At 36.4% G+C, this 18,868-nt stretch overlaps 2 protein-coding genes across 2 annotated transcripts in view; one reads left to right on the top strand and one right to left on the bottom strand.

The window, feature by feature from the left end:
* Positions 1-11,006: 11,006 nt before the first annotated feature.
* LOC107459901 (uncharacterized) lies at positions 11,007-13,606 on the top strand. The gene is made up of 3 exons (XM_016078206.3): positions 11,007-11,737; positions 12,426-12,723; positions 13,231-13,606. Exons 1-3 carry the CDS (start codon positions 11,081-11,083, stop codon positions 13,287-13,289), a joined length of 1,014 nt encoding a protein of 337 aa, XP_015933692.1. The 5' UTR covers positions 11,007-11,080; the 3' UTR covers positions 13,290-13,606.
* Positions 13,607-17,708: 4,102 nt separating this feature from the next.
* Positions 17,709-18,868, bottom strand: part of LOC107459492 (pentatricopeptide repeat-containing protein At1g11290, chloroplastic-like) — a 3,347-nt gene continuing 2,187 nt past the window's right edge. The window contains exon 2 of the mRNA XM_016077718.3: positions 17,709-17,795. Coding sequence (XP_015933204.1) covers positions 17,709-17,795 — 87 coding nt within the window. The remainder of the gene's footprint in view (positions 17,796-18,868) is intronic.

The raw sequence follows: 18,868 nt of genomic DNA, 5'->3' as shown, positions 1-18,868 counted from the left end.
GTTTCACAACATACAAAGTCGTAGAGCAGGTTTTCAACTCCACATTCAACAAGTTTTTCGTCACCTACGACGCAGTATCACGGGAGGTAAAGTGCCAGTGTTTGCTGTTTGAGTCAAGGGGCATATTGTGCCTCCATTATCCGAGCGTCCTAAGCTTTGAGTGAGTGGATAACGTTGCACCAAAATACATACTGGAATGTTGGAGCATGAACATAAAGAGGAGACACACACACATCAAGAGCAGCCAAGATGAGCCTCTATTGGAGCCGAGAAGTAAGAGATTCGACAAATTGGTGTTTCAATCGCACAATATATGCGAATTTACATCCGAGTCTGAGGAGTTGACCGGAATTCTACACTGAGTGTTTGATAGGGTCGTGGCGGAGATGCAAGAATATCAAGAGTGAAGCAAAGGAAAAAGTTTATTATCCCACGAAGAAGCGACATTGAGTGAGGTGAACGACCTTCAAAGGCCGCCACACGTCAAAACAAGAGGCCGGCTTAAGAACAGACTTGGATCAAACCTGGAAAAAAAGATCTCAAATGCCACATAGAAAAAGAAAAAGACAGTTCCAAGTGAGGTAAAATTGACTTGCTTTCGATTAGGTAAAAATTCATTTGTGCATTTTGCTAATATACGATTAATTATGCCTTTTGTAGTTGAACCTTTTAGACCGTGGATCATTGATTCAGTCAAGCTCCACTCTTTACAATGCACCATATATGAATTTTTCCAGAGAGAATTACAGGAGTTTTAGTTTTTATTAATATAAATTTCGGTTCACTGAAGATATAAATTTTGGTTCACTGCGTTTTAGCTTTTTATTAATATAAATGTCAAAGTTCAGGTGTTTCTAAAACTAAAAACTGATAGAAACATTTTATTATAATTAGTTTTCTGCTATATTAATATATGCAATTTTTTTATTCGTCTAGTGTATTAATTTCTAAGTTGAATAATTAGAATTTGTTCTAAGAAATGGGAATCAGGTGTAGTGGTAGTTACATTTTTTTTGTGATAAATTAAACAAAAATTATTAAAAAAATCTAAAAGAGTAACATAAATATTTTTAACTTACATTGGTGGAATTTTAAAACTCTTTCTTGGATGGATTTTCTTTTTTCTAAAATATTTTACCGTGCTTTTCGAAGTATTTTTCAGAAAAAAAGATAACAAATTAAAATTAGAAACCTAGATTAGGGATTAGTGTTTAGGATTTTAGGATTTTAGGGGTGAGGGTTTAGGGTTTTGGGTTTAGGGTTTTAAGGGTTTAGGGTTTATGGGTTCAGTGTTCATAGTTCAGGGTTCAGGGTTCAGGGTTTAGGGTTTAGTGTTTAGGGTTTAGCGTTTAGTGTTTAGGGTTTAGGGTTTAGCGATTAGGGCTTAAGGTTTAGGGGTTTAGGGTTTAGGGGTTCAGGGTTCAGGGTTTTAGGGGTTCATGGTTCAGTGTTCATGGTTCAGGGTTCATGGTTTATAGTTTAGGGTTTAGAGTTTAGGGTTTAGGGTTTAGTGTTTAGGGCTTAGGGTTGAGGGGTTAGGGCTTAGGATTTAGGGCTTAGGGTTTAGGGGTTCAGGGTTCAGTGTTCAGGGGTTTAGGGTTAATGGGTTCAGGGTTTAGTGTTTAGGGTTTATGGTTCAGGGTTCAGGGTTTAGGGTTTATGGTTTAGTGTTTTGAGCTTAGGGTTTAGTGTTTTGAGCTTAGGGTTAAGGGGTTGGGGCTTAGGGTTTAGGGGTTTAGGGGTTCAGGGTTCAGGGTTTTGGGTTTAGGATTTTAGGTTTTTAGGGTTTATGGGTTCAGGGTTCAGTATTCATGGTTCAGGATTTAGGGTTCAGGGTTTAGAGTTTATGGTTTAGTGTTCAAGGGTTAGGGTTTAGGGTTTATGGCTTAGGATTTAGGGGTTTAGGGTTTATGGGTTCAGGGTTTAGTGTTTAGGGTTTATGGGTTCAGGGTTTAGTGTTTAGGGTTTATGGGTTCAGGGTTTAGTGTTTAGGGTTTATGGTTTAGGGTTTAGGGTTCATGGTTCAAGGTTTAGTGTTTAGGGCTTAGGGTTTGGGGGTTAGGGCTTAGGGTTTAGGGGTTCAGGGTTTAGGGTTCAGGATTTAGAGTTTAGGATTTAGTGTTCAGGGCATAGGGTTTAGGGTTTAGGGCTTAGGATTTAGGGGTTTAGGGTTTATGGGTTCAGGGTTTAGTGTTTAGGGTTTATGGTTCAGGGTTCAGGGTTCAGAGTTCAAGGTTTAGTGTTTAGGGATTAGGATTTGGGGGTTAGGGCTTAGGGTTTAGGGGTTCAGGGTTTAGCTCTCTGAATTTCTGTACAGTGTGTTTGTAACTTTCAGTTTGACCAGTGTATTAATTTCGGTTTACTGTGTTCTTTTGGTGTTCGTATTGGTAAATACACTGATTGCAATCATCGAGAACCTGTAATAAAATAGCAGCCAGACAGTTCCAACAGATATATAAATTAACATCTCAGATGAGTAATCCATCTTGAATCAAATATAAATATTAACATTTGATATATACATTGATATTAAGAATCGATATATACATTAACATTTACATTAATATTGACATATATACATTTGAAAGAAGCATTGTTTGCTTTTTCAACAAGTTAAACAAAATATTGTTAATTACAACCAGTCAATCATAGTATATGCTATTTACTATCTAAATTCCCAGATGTGAATTTACAATAAGGCATGGAGAGGATAGCAGATGGCTTTAGGAGTCTTATTGCATCAGATTCCCAAATCACTTGGTCTTTGATTTTGTTCATTTCGTGAACAGAAGATTTGGACCATATTGGTACCTGAAGTCATCAATCTCTTCCTACATTTCAATTGAAAGGAATTAGTTGCATAAGAAATGAACCCAACTGAAATAAGAACAATATCATTCAAAGTGCTAGTTATATTGTAAAAATACAATCACAATAACCCTAAACCCTGAACACATTAAATATCAAGTAAATCAAAATCACAAAGGCCACCGAACCGAACAATGTTTATGTGGTGAATAAATGGTGATTAACTTTGAATCAACAAGAATAATATTTCTCCATGCAAAAGAAGTACTGAAGAGAGTAACAAACAACTTCAAAGCCCTAGTTAAACTATCTACTGAATTGAATGAAATTAACAACAAATTTCATTCAAAGCCCTAGTTATACTGTAAAAATGCAATCATAGTAACCCTAAACCCTGAACGAAGTAAAAGAAGGCCACCGAACCGAACATTATTTATATGGTAAATAAATGGTGATCAAATTTCAGTCAACAAGAATAGTATTTCTCCATGGAAAAGAACTACTGAATAGAGTAACAGCCAATTTCAAAGCCCTAATTACACTATTGAACTGAATGAGTTAAGAAAAGAAATAAGTTTATTAATTTAGAAAGTACTTACTTGTGTCCAAGCTTTATATTTATATCTGTTCCCGCTTTTGATCTTTCGTGGATCAATTGTTTCGATCCATTTCATCACGTATATTCCACAATCATAGCTAAGCAAGAATTGAGTATAATACGATTAATAGTTTACAAAATAAAACACATTAAAAATAGAACTATAGAAGAGAATGATTATTACTCTGTACGTTGACCATTCAGTGGGATATACTCTGCTTCCTCTCCCAGTCCGTCCACTATTAAGGGTTCCGCTCCAGCGTATATCCTCATCTGGGAAATTATTAAACCCTAAAAATAACACAAAAAGTAAACAAAGAGAAGCAACAACAGTGAACCAAACTCCTCTCATCTACTGAATAATTTGAATAATTTACAAGAAAATAACTTACAACAAATTTGTTCAGTTTCACTCTTGATTCAGGTATATCTTTTTTTGACTTATTGACAGGGTCAAGGACATAGAATTTCTTTTTGTTAACATCATCAATCCACAAACACCAATGCGCTCCATTGCAAATTGGCACAAATAGCTGAAGTTTGGAAAAATGATAGAATATTTCAGTCGAAACAATAGGAAACAAGATAATTATTGAAGAATTTTTAGAAATTACAACTTACAAATGGATGCGATGCAAGTTTTCTTTTGCAAAGAAACTGGAAGTGGTGAGCATACTGCTCAATATCGAACCTGTAAATCTTGTTTGTGCTTTTATCAGTGTAGTCCATGCCATATCTTCCCAACATAAAATTTTGCAAAATGAACATCAGTTAAATCACATTTCCACCAAACCGAACACACTTCATATGCTGAATAAAACATGAAAAATATTCAATCATGCAAAAGAAATTAACAGAACACATAACAATTAGGTAAATCAATATTAACATTCCCACTAAACCAAATAGCAATCAGCAGGGAATAAGAAATTTAGCTTGCCATAATATCCAGTGGCACAATGTATATTTGTTCCTCATACCGGCGAACTTTTAATTGGTTGAGAATCATGCTATGTATACTGACAACCTACACGAAGAAAATTTATGAGACATACTGTATAAGAGTGTTTAGAAAAATCATTAATGTTAAGGCAATTGGCAAAAAAATACCACCGCATTCACTTGTTCTTTGGGCATTAGAGAGATGAAATATTCTCTTAACCTCTCCTAAAGTGCCTCATGTTTCAAGACGAATATTGTATCATATTCGTTGCTACTATCTTTTGTCGTTTTCACATGTGTCATCCAATGATAACACTTTTCGATCAACTCCTTTGAGATTTTTATCTTTTTCTCTGGAGTTTTGAAAACTTCAGCAGCTGGTACGGTTGGCTCGAAGATGTTGCTTCAGCAAACTTTAATGCTGCCGTCACTCCAGCATCTACCAACGCCTTTGCCAGGATTTGAAGCTGTAAAATAGGCGGCTCAGAGGGATGAGTTGGTTGAGATGCTAGTGGACTTATCCCAAGGCTAAAGGAAGGCATATCATCTTTCCTTTGCCTAGGTTGCTGTTGTTTTTCAGCAGGGCTGTTGCATTATATAGAAAATAGTTAAAAAACAACCCATTAAAATTAATAAAAATAATTTTTATGTGCAACTTACTCATTATCAAATACTTCATAGATATAGTCATTGTTGATTAACTCTTTAATAACATAACTCGTAATCGACAATGTAGGTTCTGGCTCCGTTTTCCTCGGTGAAGATATCTCGACAGCCTGCTTTTTGGGTTCCGGAGGGCAGCTGTAAGAAATGGAAGAGATAAAACTTACAATTAAAGGATGTAGTAAAGTGAAATTATCGGGATTTGTATAAGCAGTAAAACTTACACATCAACGTGTACTTCTTCTTCCAATTGCTGCGCTGTTGCTTTTTTGCTGGGCTGCTGTTGCGGTTCTAGATGGCTGCTGCATTAAAGAGTATTCCATTAAAAAAAATCAAAAGTATTTTATGAGCCCACCGAACCAAATCCCATTGATGCACTGAATAAAACATGATAAATAATGAAACAGCTAGAAAAAAATTGCTGCATGCAATCAGAATAACCTTAAATCCTGAATACACTAGCTATCAAGGGATTTAAAATAACTAAGCCCACTGAACCAAAATTAAACAATGTAGTGAACAATGGCAAAACTTACAATTCAAGCTGTACTTCTTGTTGTTGTTGTTGTTGTTGTTTGGGAGGGCTGCTGCATTAAACAGAAAAGATTTCAGTAATGATACAGATTTTTTTAATAAAAAGAATTTTAATTACCAGCTAGACCAAAGATAATAAAAATGACATTAATTAAAACTTACACATTAATTGAAGGTTCTGGCTCTGTATTCCTTGGTGAAGATTCCTCAGCAGCCTGCTTTTGTTGTTCAGTTTGTTGTGCCGGTGGTTCTTTGCTCGGCTGCTGTTGTAGTTCCCAAGGGCTGCTGCATTAAAGAAGAAGCAGTTCTATAATGATCCCAAACTATTATCATATTCTATTAAAAATAATAAAAAGTATTTTATGAGCCCACCGAACCGAACAAGATTCATGTGGTGAATAAATATTTATAAACTTAATCTTCATCAGAGGTTTGTTGTGTTTGACTTTCTGGAGGGACATAGATAAAGTCATCATTGATCAACTCTTCCTGAAGAGAACTTGGAAGAGACAACGCAAGAGGATTTATAAGGAATGTAAACAAGGAAGAAGTTAATGTTGATTAATTTGAATTTGTTCTAAGAAACGGGAATCTGTACATTCAAAAACTCACATTTCCAAAGGTTCAGAACGAGTTTCTAGTCGAACATCAATGATTTGTAGCTTAAAATCAGGTGTAGCGCTAGTGACATTTAAACACATTTTACGTGTGATTAATTAAACAAAAATTAATTACCTAAATCTAAAAGAGTAACATAAATATTTTTAACTTACACGGATGGACTTTTAAAAGTTTTTCTTGGATGGATTTTCTTTTTTCTAAAATATTTTACTGTGGTTTCTGGGGTATTTGACCTAAAAAAAGATAACAAATTAAAATTAGAAACCAAGATTAAAAGCAGAGGTCTATAAACACATGAAATTCATTTTTGAAAACCACCGAACCGAAATTAAAGAGTGCAACGAACCAATTTACCTAGTATTATCTTGGGCATTTACAGACTGCGTGGAGCTTCCTTGAGTCTGCAAAAGTAGTTCACTTCCTAGATTTACAGTCGGCAGTCTAACCAAGATAAATAAATATTAGTAATTGAGTCCAAAGGAATTAGAAAAGGTTCTATCAATAGTTAGCAAAGAAAGAAAAATAACTCGGTAAAAGAAGCCGAATCTTACCTCTCAGACAAATCATTTTGTGGCTCGTGTTTGAGCTCCATCATTTCTTTTCTTTGACCTTTTTTCTCTTATTGTCTCCAATGCTTGTCTTAGTCTTTCTGCAGCGTTGTCTTTTATTTGTTCAGATCTAAATGTTCATAAAATAAGTTTGAAGGAACTTAAAACGAAAGCATCAATAAAGTAAAAGAAAATATGGTTCGAGAAACTTATTGCTTGTTAGATTGTGTTTGCTTTTCTGCCACCATTTGCGGTTGTTTTCTTTTTATTATGAGTGTTTTCTCAATTTCTTTTTCTCTACAATACAGACAAAGACATAGAATTTATACTGGAGAAAAATATAAGCAAGAAAAAGACACTAACAATCAAGTGAACGAAACTGACAGACACCACCAAACTGAAAACTATTGAAAGGCTGAACCAAAAATTAGAAGACCACCGAACCGAAAGCAATTCATTTGCTGAACAATACTTACTGGATTTTAGATTTGCTTGTGCTCTCTAAATCTGTCGACACAGGCTTCCTTTTTTTGGTTTGTTTTTTAACCACTTTCGGTAGTTGTTTTCTTTTCTTTGTTTCGGTTTGTTCGATTTCTTCTTCTCTGCAATACATAAGAACAAGCGTATAAGAACAAATTTAAGCAAATACAAGTTAAATGAAATCAATATGAACATTAAACTTACTAGTTTTCAGATTCACTTTTGCTTTTTAAATCCGTGGGAATGCTTTCAGTTTCACTTGTTGATTCTGAATCCGTCTCAAAATTTATTTTTCAACACCTTCTTTTGACTTGTTCTCTTTGCTGGTGGTGTTTTGTCGGATTCAGATTGAGATTGAGATTCAAAAAATCTTTGTTTTTTTAAAGAAGAATCCAGATTGACAATTTTCTTTTTTTTTCTTTCCTTTTTCTTTTTTATCCAACTTCCTTGTTTTTGTTTTTTCATTCTGTTTTTCCTTTCTGTACAGAAGTTTCTAAAATAGAAACACGGACTCAATTATTTAGTGAGAAATACAATAACAATCATTTGAATCAACATGAGCAACCCACTTAACTGAATGATACTAATGTGCTGAATAAAATGCCATAAAACATGATAATTATTTAATGATCAAAGAAACATTTTTGCATGCACAAGGACTCAATTGAACACAGTAACAATTAGGAGAACCAAAGGGAGCGAGCCCACCGAACCAAACAAGGTTCATATTGTGTATAAAACATGACAATCATTTAATCATCAAGAATAATGTTTTTGAATGCACAAGGATTCAAATGAACAAATTAACAATCAAGTGAACCAAAGGGAGCAAGTCCATCGAACCGAACAAAATTCATGTGGTGAATAATACGTGACTAACATTTAATCATCAAGAAAAATATTTCTGAATGCACAAATATTCAAATGAACACACTAACAATTGCAAGTAGGACAAATAAATTAATTATAATCTAAAATAGAAGTTTATTTAGTTAGTTGAGTATTTTAAAAGCATTTGAAACCAAATTTTAGGGGAAATTTTAGTAGCGTATTTACCAATGGTTCTGTTGCTTCGCTAGAAATCCTTTCAAGCATCATTTGCTTTGTCCAATGGGCCACCCATGGTGCCGGGGGAGCATCAGTTCTAAACGGGCGAGGGAACTTAGTTTCATGGAAGTATATCAACATCAACACAAAAACACAGCCATCAATGGACTGTTTCCTTCCCTTTCTTTTGTTTTCAACTCCTTTCATCAAGAAGTTGAGCACATGTTTTCCCTAATCCCATTCCCGAATGTTGTCCACATGAAAGATTGGTGGCTTATGGATCGGGGAGGCCACACTTACCGTTGTCGGCAGCAATGCAAGAAGCACTTTTGTATGAAGACAACAAAAGTCCTATTGAATTTTTCCGGTTCTCCTCCCCTTCAATGCTCATATCCAGCACATTCCTTGTCAAAGTCGCCAAGAAAATATTTTTGACGCTGTCAAATATTTCCTTGCCTTCCGGATACAGTTTGTTGTAATCAACCTTATCAGCAAAACAATTTTCTACAATATTTTAATAGCAAAAATCAGTAAAAAAGGCTCAGTTTAATTTTCTGTACACCAATGAACTAAAAATAAGCAGGAAGGGGAAATTGTATTATCGTTGTTGGTTATGCCCAGGGCAGTTGCTACTTTCCGAGGAGTTATGTATATTTTTTCCTAGAGAGTTTTCAAACATCCTTTCTCTTCATCAAAGCGATCAATCAATTCTCTCAAGAGGGTATGAGAGACATTCATTTCTGGGACATGTGCCAGAGCACCAAATCCCATTTCTTCTACTATATTTTTCTTTTCTTGAGTCATATCCCTGAACACTGTTGCTATTGTCTTTGCTTGGCATATGCAATCATAAGTTTTCTTCAAGTTTTAAAACATAATGCGAGGATATATTTATAATACAAAATAGATATTATTCAAATGAAAGAAGATAAATATATTTAATGTGCTTACATTATAGTGCGGCTTCTCCTTCATTGTCACCATTGTCTTGTTATGTTTTGCTGTAACAAAAAAATTTCGTTAATACTTCACTCAATACACCAATAAGCATAAGCATGCTATCACAATAATATTAAACACTGAAGAAAGTAAAAGGAGGCCACCGAACCGAACAACATTTATTTGGTGAATAAAAATCACAAAGGCCACCGAACCGAACAACGTTCATGTGGTGAATAAATGGTGATCAACTTTCAATCAACAAGAATAGTATTTCTACATGCAAAAGAAGTACTGAACAGAGTAACAACCAATTTCAAAGCCCTAGTTAAACTATCCACTCAGCTGAATGAAATTAATAACAAATTTCATTCAAAGCCCTAGTTATACTGTAAAAATGCAATCACAGTAACCCTGAACAAAGAAAAAGAATGCCACTGAACTGAACAATGTTCATGTGAAGAATAAATCGTTTTCAACTTTTAATCATCAAGAATAGTATTTCTCCATGCAAAAGAAGTACTGAACAGAGTAACAACCAATTTCAAAGCCCTAGTTACACTATCCACTCAACTGAATGAAAATAACAACAAATTTCATTCCAAGCCCTAGTTATACTGTAAAAATGCATTCACAATAGTTCGATCTATTAAACGAAGCAAATCAATCCAGTAAACCTAAAATGCAACTAGGAGAAACGCGACATTGCAATATATCAAATGAACAGTAGTTTTTCTCATACCTTTGGTAGTCTGTGTTGCTGTTTTCATTCGTTTGTGGTTGTTCCTTGCCAAATCTTCTCGCGATTCTTCTGCAATAGTGGTTTTTTTTTTCAGAAAACGTGACTGAAATTTGAGTGATTTTGAGAGAGATTCGAAGAAAAGGAGCGGTTTCGTGCGTTTTGAAGAAGAAGGAACGTTTTTTCATAATGAAGCGCGAATGTAGTGATTTCGTGTGTATAGAGCGCATGGAAATCATGTTTATTTAAAGCGCGTCACATAGTTGTCAAAACCGAACTAGTGATCGAACTGGTTAGGTTACTGATTTACTGGTTTATTGGTTCAACCGAAAATTAAAATATAATTAGAATATAAAATAGTTAAAAACCTAAAATTAAAATTTGAAATACATATTTTTACTAACATTTTAAGAACAATTAAGTCGAATTCTATAAATAACTAATACAAAGATAGACATATAATTAGTTCATACTACTATAATAGTATCTTAATTAGACACAATAAGAATAACAATCTATGAATTATATCCAAAGAGTAATTTCAAGACCTAAATATTTTTATATAATTAAATAATTATATAAATTTATTTTTTTCTCAGAATAAGTAATTTTTATTTTATTTTTATATTCATTATTATTTTTTATTTTAAAATTAATTAATTTGTACTTCAAATAAAATATAATTAATTTAAAAAATATTGAGTTAAGTATTTTTGTGTATGGATATATTAGTTAGAACAAAATGAAATATATATAATAAAAAGTATAGATGATACAAGGAAAACGGGTTAATGCAGTGGTCGTCAACTTGGTCTTCATTTGATAAGAGCGAAGTTTGACTCCCACTATATGCAGGTTAACCGTTGATTGCGTAATTGACTAGACCGTGCCAGTTTTGACCGATTTATTTTCTTAAGCGGTCAGTACTAAACCGAATCAATACAAGGTTCGATTCACTAATTTTTCGGTCGATCCGATGGATCTTTACAACTATGAGCGTGGATTTGGATCAACTTAGTTACATGCATGTAGTATTGTTTATTATTATTATTTTTTTTTTAAAAAAGGACACCAAAAAGGCAAAAACGTAAATCCCCCTTCTTGGTAACGCTGAGAGTGTAGGGTTTATGTAGAGTGGAGGTGGTCTCGTACACCACCGATATGCACCCAAGAATGAGTCTGGTAGCAGGATCATACGAGAGGTTCATTTGGGGCTTCTCCCTAAATCCCAAAAACGAAACCCTAACTCTAACCCCTCTCTTCTCTTACCCTTCCCACCTCTCTCTCATCAAGTGCGTCGCCGTTTCCGGCTCCGTCGTGGCCTCCGGCGGTGCTGACGACACAATCCACCTCTACGACCTCGCCACCGCTGCCTCCCTCGGCTCCCTCCACCAACACTCTGCCACGGTCACCGCCCTTGCTTTCTACGCCCCTCCCTCCCTTCCCTTTCCCCGCAACCTCCTCTCCGCCGACGCCGAAGGCTCACTGTCGCTCTTTGACGCCGATGGCTTCGTCCATCTCAAGACGCTCCCCCGCGTCCACCGCCGCGCCGTCAACGACCTCGCACTTCATCCCTCCGGCAAGCTCGCACTCTCTGTTGGCCGTGATGAATGCCTCGCCATGGTCAACCTTGTACGTGGCCGAAGGAGCTTCTGTTGCCGCCTTGGAAAGGAGGCAAGTATAGTGAGGTATGACTTGGCCGGAGACAGGTTCTTTATGGCCATGGAGGAGAAGGTGACTGTGCACGGGGCTGAGGATGCGCGCTTGCTATTTGAATTGGACTGCCAGAAAAAGGTCCTCTGCGCTACTCCAGCGAAGGTTCACTCTTTTTTATTGACCTTAATTCGTGATATTACTTTCAATTGCATGATACTGATTTGTGTTAGTGGAAATTGCAAATGTGCTTACAGCGATGTTAAATTAATGGAACGTGTGTATTTTGTAAGGAATTTGGGTGTGGGTATTTATATAGCATTGTTCTGTTTTGTAATTCAGCTTTAAATGTAAAAATTTATGTTCTTGTTGAATGGTGTTTAATGATGATCTAGATAATTAAAATTCTTTGCTGATGATCTGGAAATGTGCTTACAGGGGTGTTAAAGTAATATTTGCTTTTGAATTGTTGTAATTTTGGAAGTTATTGAAGTCTCAATTATTTGTATTCTAAAATATCTGTTGGGAAGTGTATGATGTTGGTTAATGCAAGTGTTGCACGTTTGATTGAGGATCGAGTGCTCTGTTGGTAAAGTCAACTTTCTGTAGCATGGATGATAAGAATGTGCAAATACAGCATACATACAATGTTAATTGAAATATATTCATAATTTCATATTGAGGGATGAGTTTGGGGGTTGGATTGTTTTCTGATACAACTAAGTAGAGCAACATAATTTGTGGTTTACAATTACCGTTATTCCCTAATGACACTGCCTAGAGGTTGCTTTCTTTCCCTTTTCAATGTTTGTTCTACTCCTTTTTGACACCTAGAGTTTATTCTATGTTGTAGAATGGACTTCTATACACAGGTGGTGAGGACCGAAATATCACAGCATGGGACATAAACAGCGGGAAGGTGGCCTATTGCATTGAAGGAGCACATAATGCCCGTGTAAAAGGAATTGTTGTGCTGACAGATAGTGATGCTGCTTCAGGGAGTGATGATCCGTACCTAGTTGCATCTGCATCATCTGATGGGGTTATACATGTCTGGGATGTTCGAATGGCCGCAACAGAGAAGTTGAATCCAGTAGCTGAGTGTAAGACGCAATCTAGGTTGACATGCCTTGCTGGATCATCTCTAAAATGTGAGTCTTAATTTCTTTATGTATGATTTTGCCTTATAGTACATCAAACTGCTTTAAGGTGGCTGCTATTTCCTGTGGATCCATTTCATACAAGCAGTCACTGCAGATAACTAAATGAGTTGCTCATTTTTACAACATTTTAAGTTTTATTTAAACCATTGCTCCATAATTGATTAAATTATCATGACTTTGGACTAGCACCAAATTTTGTCTTGTCTAACCCTACAAATGATTTGATATGATAAATATAACCTGTCAAACAGACCAATGCAACTCTTTTTTGCTAGAAAGGAGCTTAGGAGCTCTGGTTTGACTTTGTCAAGTTTAGAGACACTTACTTTCTGCTGCAACTTGTTTACTATGTTGTATACCAATTACCAACTCGACTTTTAAAAGTTCTACAATTTGGTTTCAGTAGCAACATCATCAACTGACTCCTGTAATTGTATGAAATTGGTCGATTTGGCTCTTAAATAATGACTTCGTTGATATGTTGTTTTTCTGCAGTAAAACGTCGTCATTCTGGAACTAATCCCAAAGGACAGGATCAAACAATGGAAGGTTGATAGCTTTCTTGATGGCCATGCTTGAGTATAATATTTTCCATATTGCGAGAAGGATTGTTGGTCCCTGGAGGACTCAAACTAACATATCCCACAAGGAAACCTGTTTCTGCTAAGGCGTCCAATTTATCAGTTGCAGTTATACACCCATGCACAAGATATTGTTATAATGTTAATATCCGTACTAGCTGAAAGCTGAAAGAATTTCTCTGTTGTGGTCTAATTCTTGTGCAAGAATTTTGTAAGTTGAAACAGAAGTGAAAACAGAGTTACTTTTGGAGTAGTTTTGCTCTATTTAATCCGTTATTATTTATGGTTAATTTCCATAACCATTAGTCTCTTACTCTCCACTGCTTACGAAATTTGGCGCTACAATGTTGGACTTGTTAGTGAAACAGCAATGACCGCTTTGGAAAAGATATATATGGCTAACGCTTCCATTGAGCCGCAGTTTTATTTTAGAGAAAAACTCCTCCCCGGTCACCGGCTATTTATGAAAAGGACTTAGCGTTCTCTGACCATTAGAAAATAACAAGCGGTTGTTATCCATTCTCTTCGTGTGACCGAAAAGACTCTCTTGTCGGTTTTTGGATAAAAAGTAACCGAAAGAGCCTAATGGTCAAGGGGTGTTAGAAAAGCCTTTCGGTCACATGGAGAGAATGGATAAGGACCGTGTTGTTATTCTCTAATAGTTAGGGGGTCTCAGGTCCTTCTTTTCATAAATGTTAGGGATCGGAAAGGAGTTTAATTCTTTATTTTATTTAATAAATTTTTAGAAGAACTCCGCTTATGTTACACTTGCGGTACATAGCCGGTCCCAAACCCGGATAAAGGAGGAGGGTTGTGTTAGGTCTTCGGCAACCAACGTAAAAATATAGTCGAACCCCCCCATGACATGAATCAAAGACATTATTGCGCTAAAGCTAGGTCGTTACCCGGAAGTAACGCGCCGTATGGCTCGAGTACGGTGTCAAAGCAAGAGCCGCTGCATCGGTGCCCGGATGTAGTGTTAAATGAGCAAGGGTTCTCGCGTTTTCGTGAACGGACGAGGGTAAATAAGCTAGTTCACAAAGGAAAAGGTAAAGGTCGAAGCGACAAAAGGTTGAGATTTGGGACATGGAATATAGGCACTCTAACAGGAAAGTCCATGGAGGTGGTGGATACCATGACAAGGAGGAAGATTAACATTATGTGCCTACAAGAAACGAAATGGGTTGGTGCAAAGGCTAGGGAGTTGGATTCTTCTGGTTTCAAACTTTGGTATACAGGAAAGGTGAAGAATAGGAATGAGGTTGGAATAATTGTGGATAAGCAGTGGAAGAAGGACGTAGTTGATGTCAAGAGGGTGGGAGATCGGATCATCTCTATCAAACTTGGGGTGGAGGGAGGTGCTTTTCATGTGATTAGCGCCTATGCACCGCAAGTGGGTTCGGACGAACAACACAAGATAAGGTTTTGGGAGGATCTAGAGAGTTTAGTTCAAGGCATATCTTTGGGAGATAAGATTTTCTTAGGAGGAGATTTAAGTGGCCAAGTTGAAAGAGAAGTGATTGGGTATGAAAGTATTCACAGAGGTGATGGTTTCGGGGTGGTCAATACCGAGGATAAAACTATTTTGGATTTTTCCTCAATCTTTGTCATTCTCATCGCAAACACATGTTTTAAAAAGAGAGGCGAACATCTTATAACCTATAGGAGTGGCATGACAAACTCTCAAATAGACTTGTTCTTAGTGAGGAGAGTCGACTGAAAATTTTGCATTAATTGTAAAATTATTTTAAGAGAGAGTTTAACAACACAACATAGGATGCTCGTCGTAGATTTTCATCTTGAGCAAAAGTTGAGAAAAATACATCATACGAAGAACCCAAGGACAAAGTGGTGGCAGATGAAAGGTGAATAACAAAGAAATTTTCTAAGACGGGTAGAAAAAGAGGCAAAGTGGTGAATCTAGAGGGATAGGACCAAGAGAAAAAGAAAGTTTTGGTGAATTTAGAGGGATAGGATCAAGAGAAAAAGAGTCCTGGTGGTGAAATGCAAGTGTATAAGAAAAGATAAAGGTAAAAATGGAGTTCTTTAAAAGAGTGGTCTTTGTGCCGCCGCAATGCAAATAATTGAGAAAAATATAAGGCGGCTAAGAAAGAGACAAAAATGGCTATAAGTGAAGTAAGAACAAGAGCATATGAGGGTTCTACCAGTGTTTAGGCACGAAAGAAGAAGAAAAAGGCATATATAGAATCGCAAAGAGCCTGAAAAAAAGAGGAAAAGGCATCAACTGGTTAACCAAGCTTTTTAATGAGATTTTAGGGTCAAAGAAGATGCCTGATGAGTGGAGAAAGAGCACCTTGGTACCTATCTACAAGAATAAGGGGGATATACAAAGTTGCGAAAACTATAGAGGGATTAAACTTATGAGTCATACTATGAAGTTATGGGAAATGGTGATAAAACGGAGGTTGAGAAAAGAGACACAAGTAACAGAGAACCAATTTGGATTTATGCCAGGCAGATCTACCACTGAAGCGATATACCTATTAAGAAGGATGATGGAGAGGTATCGTAGTAATAAAAGGGATCTACACATGGTGTTTATTGATTTGGAAAAAGCGTATGATAGGGTACCAAGGGAGGTCTTATGGAAGGTTTTAGAAAAGAGGAGAGTAAGGATCGCATATATTCGGGCAATTAAAGACATGTATGATGGGGCCACAACTAGTGTGAAGACTCAAGGTGGTGTGACAGAGGAATTCCCTATTGGTATAGGATTACACCAGGGATCATCCTTAAGTCCATACCCTTTCACATTAGTCTTGGAAGTATTCACAAAGCACATCCAAGAGCTTGTGCCATGGTGCATGCTTTTTGCCGATGATATCGTCCTTATGGGAGAGTCAAGGGAAGACCTAAATAAGAAGTTGGAGTTATGGAGAGAAGCTCTAGAAGCGTATGGTCTGTGCATAAGCCGTAGCAAGACGGAATATATGGAATGTAAGTTCAGTCTGAGAAGGGAAAACTCCAATATATAGGTGAAAATTGGAGAGAACACCTTACGAAAAGTTAAAAGTTTTAAGTATCTTGGGTGCATCATACAGGATAATGGAGAGATTGAACATGATGTAAATCATAGGATCCAAGCAGGTTGGTCAAAATGGCGGAGTGCATCTGGTTTTATATGCGACAAAAAAGTGCCTTTAAAACTTAAAGGTAAATTCTATCGCACCGCTATAAGACCGGCTATGCTGTATGGTACGGAGTGTTGGGCGGCTAAAGGAGAGCACGAACATAAGCTGAGTGTGGCAGAGATGAAGATGTTGAGATGGATGAGTGGTCACACGCGATTGGATAAAATAAGGAATGAAGATATAAGGGAGAGAGTTGGAGTATCACCCATTGTGGAAAAGATGGTTGAATCGCGTCTCAGGTGGTTTGGACATGTGAGAAGAAGACCGATAGAACATCCAGTCAGGAGGGTGGATGAGATGGAAGATGGACAAAGGGCGAAAGGCAGAGGAAGACCTAAGACCATCCATGAGGTGGTCAAACGAGATCTACATGTAAACGGTCTCTCTGTAGACATGATACATGACAGAGCACAATGGCGTCGTTTGATTCATGTAGCTGACCCCACTTAGTGGGACAAGGCTTTGTTGTTGTTGTAATAAATTTTTAGAAGATAGGTATCATTGATTAATAAAACAAGTATACTGGAAAGCAGAACAATAGATTGAAGGCCAAACATTAAAAATGGCAAACATATCTGATGTCTTGCTTAACTCGTTTACCAAAACACAGTCGACTAACTAGTAGTAACTACTAAAGTCCGAACTGATTGGTACCATAATGCATAAACGACTTTTGATTGATGACCTTAAAGCTTTTATCAATCTCTAGTACAAGATTGATTCAGCAATGGAAGAGATGAGTTATAAGTTGCAAGAGTTATGACACCTTTCCCTTGTTGATCCCTATGTTGGCTTCTACCTTACAATTTGTTGTCATTGGACAGGATGACTTGATTTGTACTAAAAAATCAGATTTAAAAAGATAATGAAGATATGGTTAGACTAAACTTAGGAAAGTAATTACAAAAATACACTTAGGCCCAGTTTGAGTAACCAACTTAATTAAGCTCTTTTTGATAAAATAACTTAAACATTAAATGACTCTGTTAAAAGTAACTTATAAATAAGTTATTTTGTGTTTGGATTTTTAACTCTAAAAGTGCTTATTTTATAGAAATGTAATGAAAAGTATAAGTATTACGAGAGAAGTCATTTTTTTTAACTTCTCTATAAACTCCAAAATAGCTTCTTAGAAAGTTGTAATTTGATTTTGAAAATTACACCAGACATTAATACTACCACTTTTCATAAGTCAAAATTAAAAAAAAAAAGCTACTTATAGAGTTTCCCAAATGGGCCCTTACACTTCTTGAAGTGGTGCAAGCAGAGTCCCCTGCTTTGTGCACAGATGGTTCTCTTCATAGACCAGAGTCCTCAATGGCAGTGTCTGCTTAGCACACAAAACAGAAAAACATGCATTTCAACGCAGTCAAATCTTTGCTAGTTAATTCATGGCTGTAACTACACAAACACCGAATCTCCTTCCTCAAAGCAAACAAATCTTCTCTTTTTTTCAGTCCGTTCCGTCATTTACTGCTGTCTGTTAGCCAACATTTGCTTCAGCTGATGTAAAATGCATTCTCTATTGCAATAAATCCTAAACTGCTTCCTTTATTAGGAGCAGCCATTAACAATTCAATACCTTGTAAAAGAGCCTCAAGAAGAGGCACCAATACAAATCCCAGAGCAGCAATTTATACTAGCTTCTGTGGTTATAAATACAAAAAGCACAGGGAAATTATATTCATTCATTGTTTGTGATGCTATAAATACAACCAGAAAATAAAAATAAAAATTCTACTAAAATATGTGTTTACCAAGGTGTACACAAAGTTGCTGATACAGTTTGTAAGGTGGATTGGAGATTCACTGGTCAAGGCAGTGACAGGACTTCCGGAGTGACAGGGGTAGTACTTGCAAATACACTTCGACGCTCAAGTCAAAATGGATCTATGAGGTATAGGGTGGGGGTTATCAAGTCAAAATGGATCTATGAGGTATAGGGTGGGGGTTAGGAATGAGTGTCGTACCTGAGCGCTTGACCCTTCTTTTTATATTTGGAGCTTGTTATCTTATTTATTAGTTTAAGATAAGAGGGATATTTGATTTTGAATGTTGGTTAGGGATTATCGAACCGGTTTGGGCCGCGAGGAAGGCCCAGACCTGGGTAGCCGGGTTTGGGACTGCTCCGATGAGGAAAAAGTAAAAGGAAAAAGCAAGACAAAATCATGAACATTATGTTGGATGGTATATTTCTTTTTTGGTGGATGCTTTTGTTGGATAGTAGATGCTTATGATGATATGTAAAAGTTTTCAATTTATAATTTTCAACTCTTATTTACTTAAAAACAGTGTGAGATGAATCCGACACATCAGATTTAATGTGTTAATAGTGCATGAGCTGATTTGTATGCAATTCAAAGAGTTCAATATCATCATCCTCCATATTTCCTGTTTCTA

This window comes from Arachis duranensis, chromosome 7 (assembly GCF_000817695.3).
Source record: "Arachis duranensis cultivar V14167 chromosome 7, aradu.V14167.gnm2.J7QH, whole genome shotgun sequence".
Lineage (NCBI taxonomy): Eukaryota > Viridiplantae > Streptophyta > Magnoliopsida > Fabales > Fabaceae > Arachis > Arachis duranensis.
This window is presented reverse-complemented; position numbering and strand designations above follow the sequence as displayed.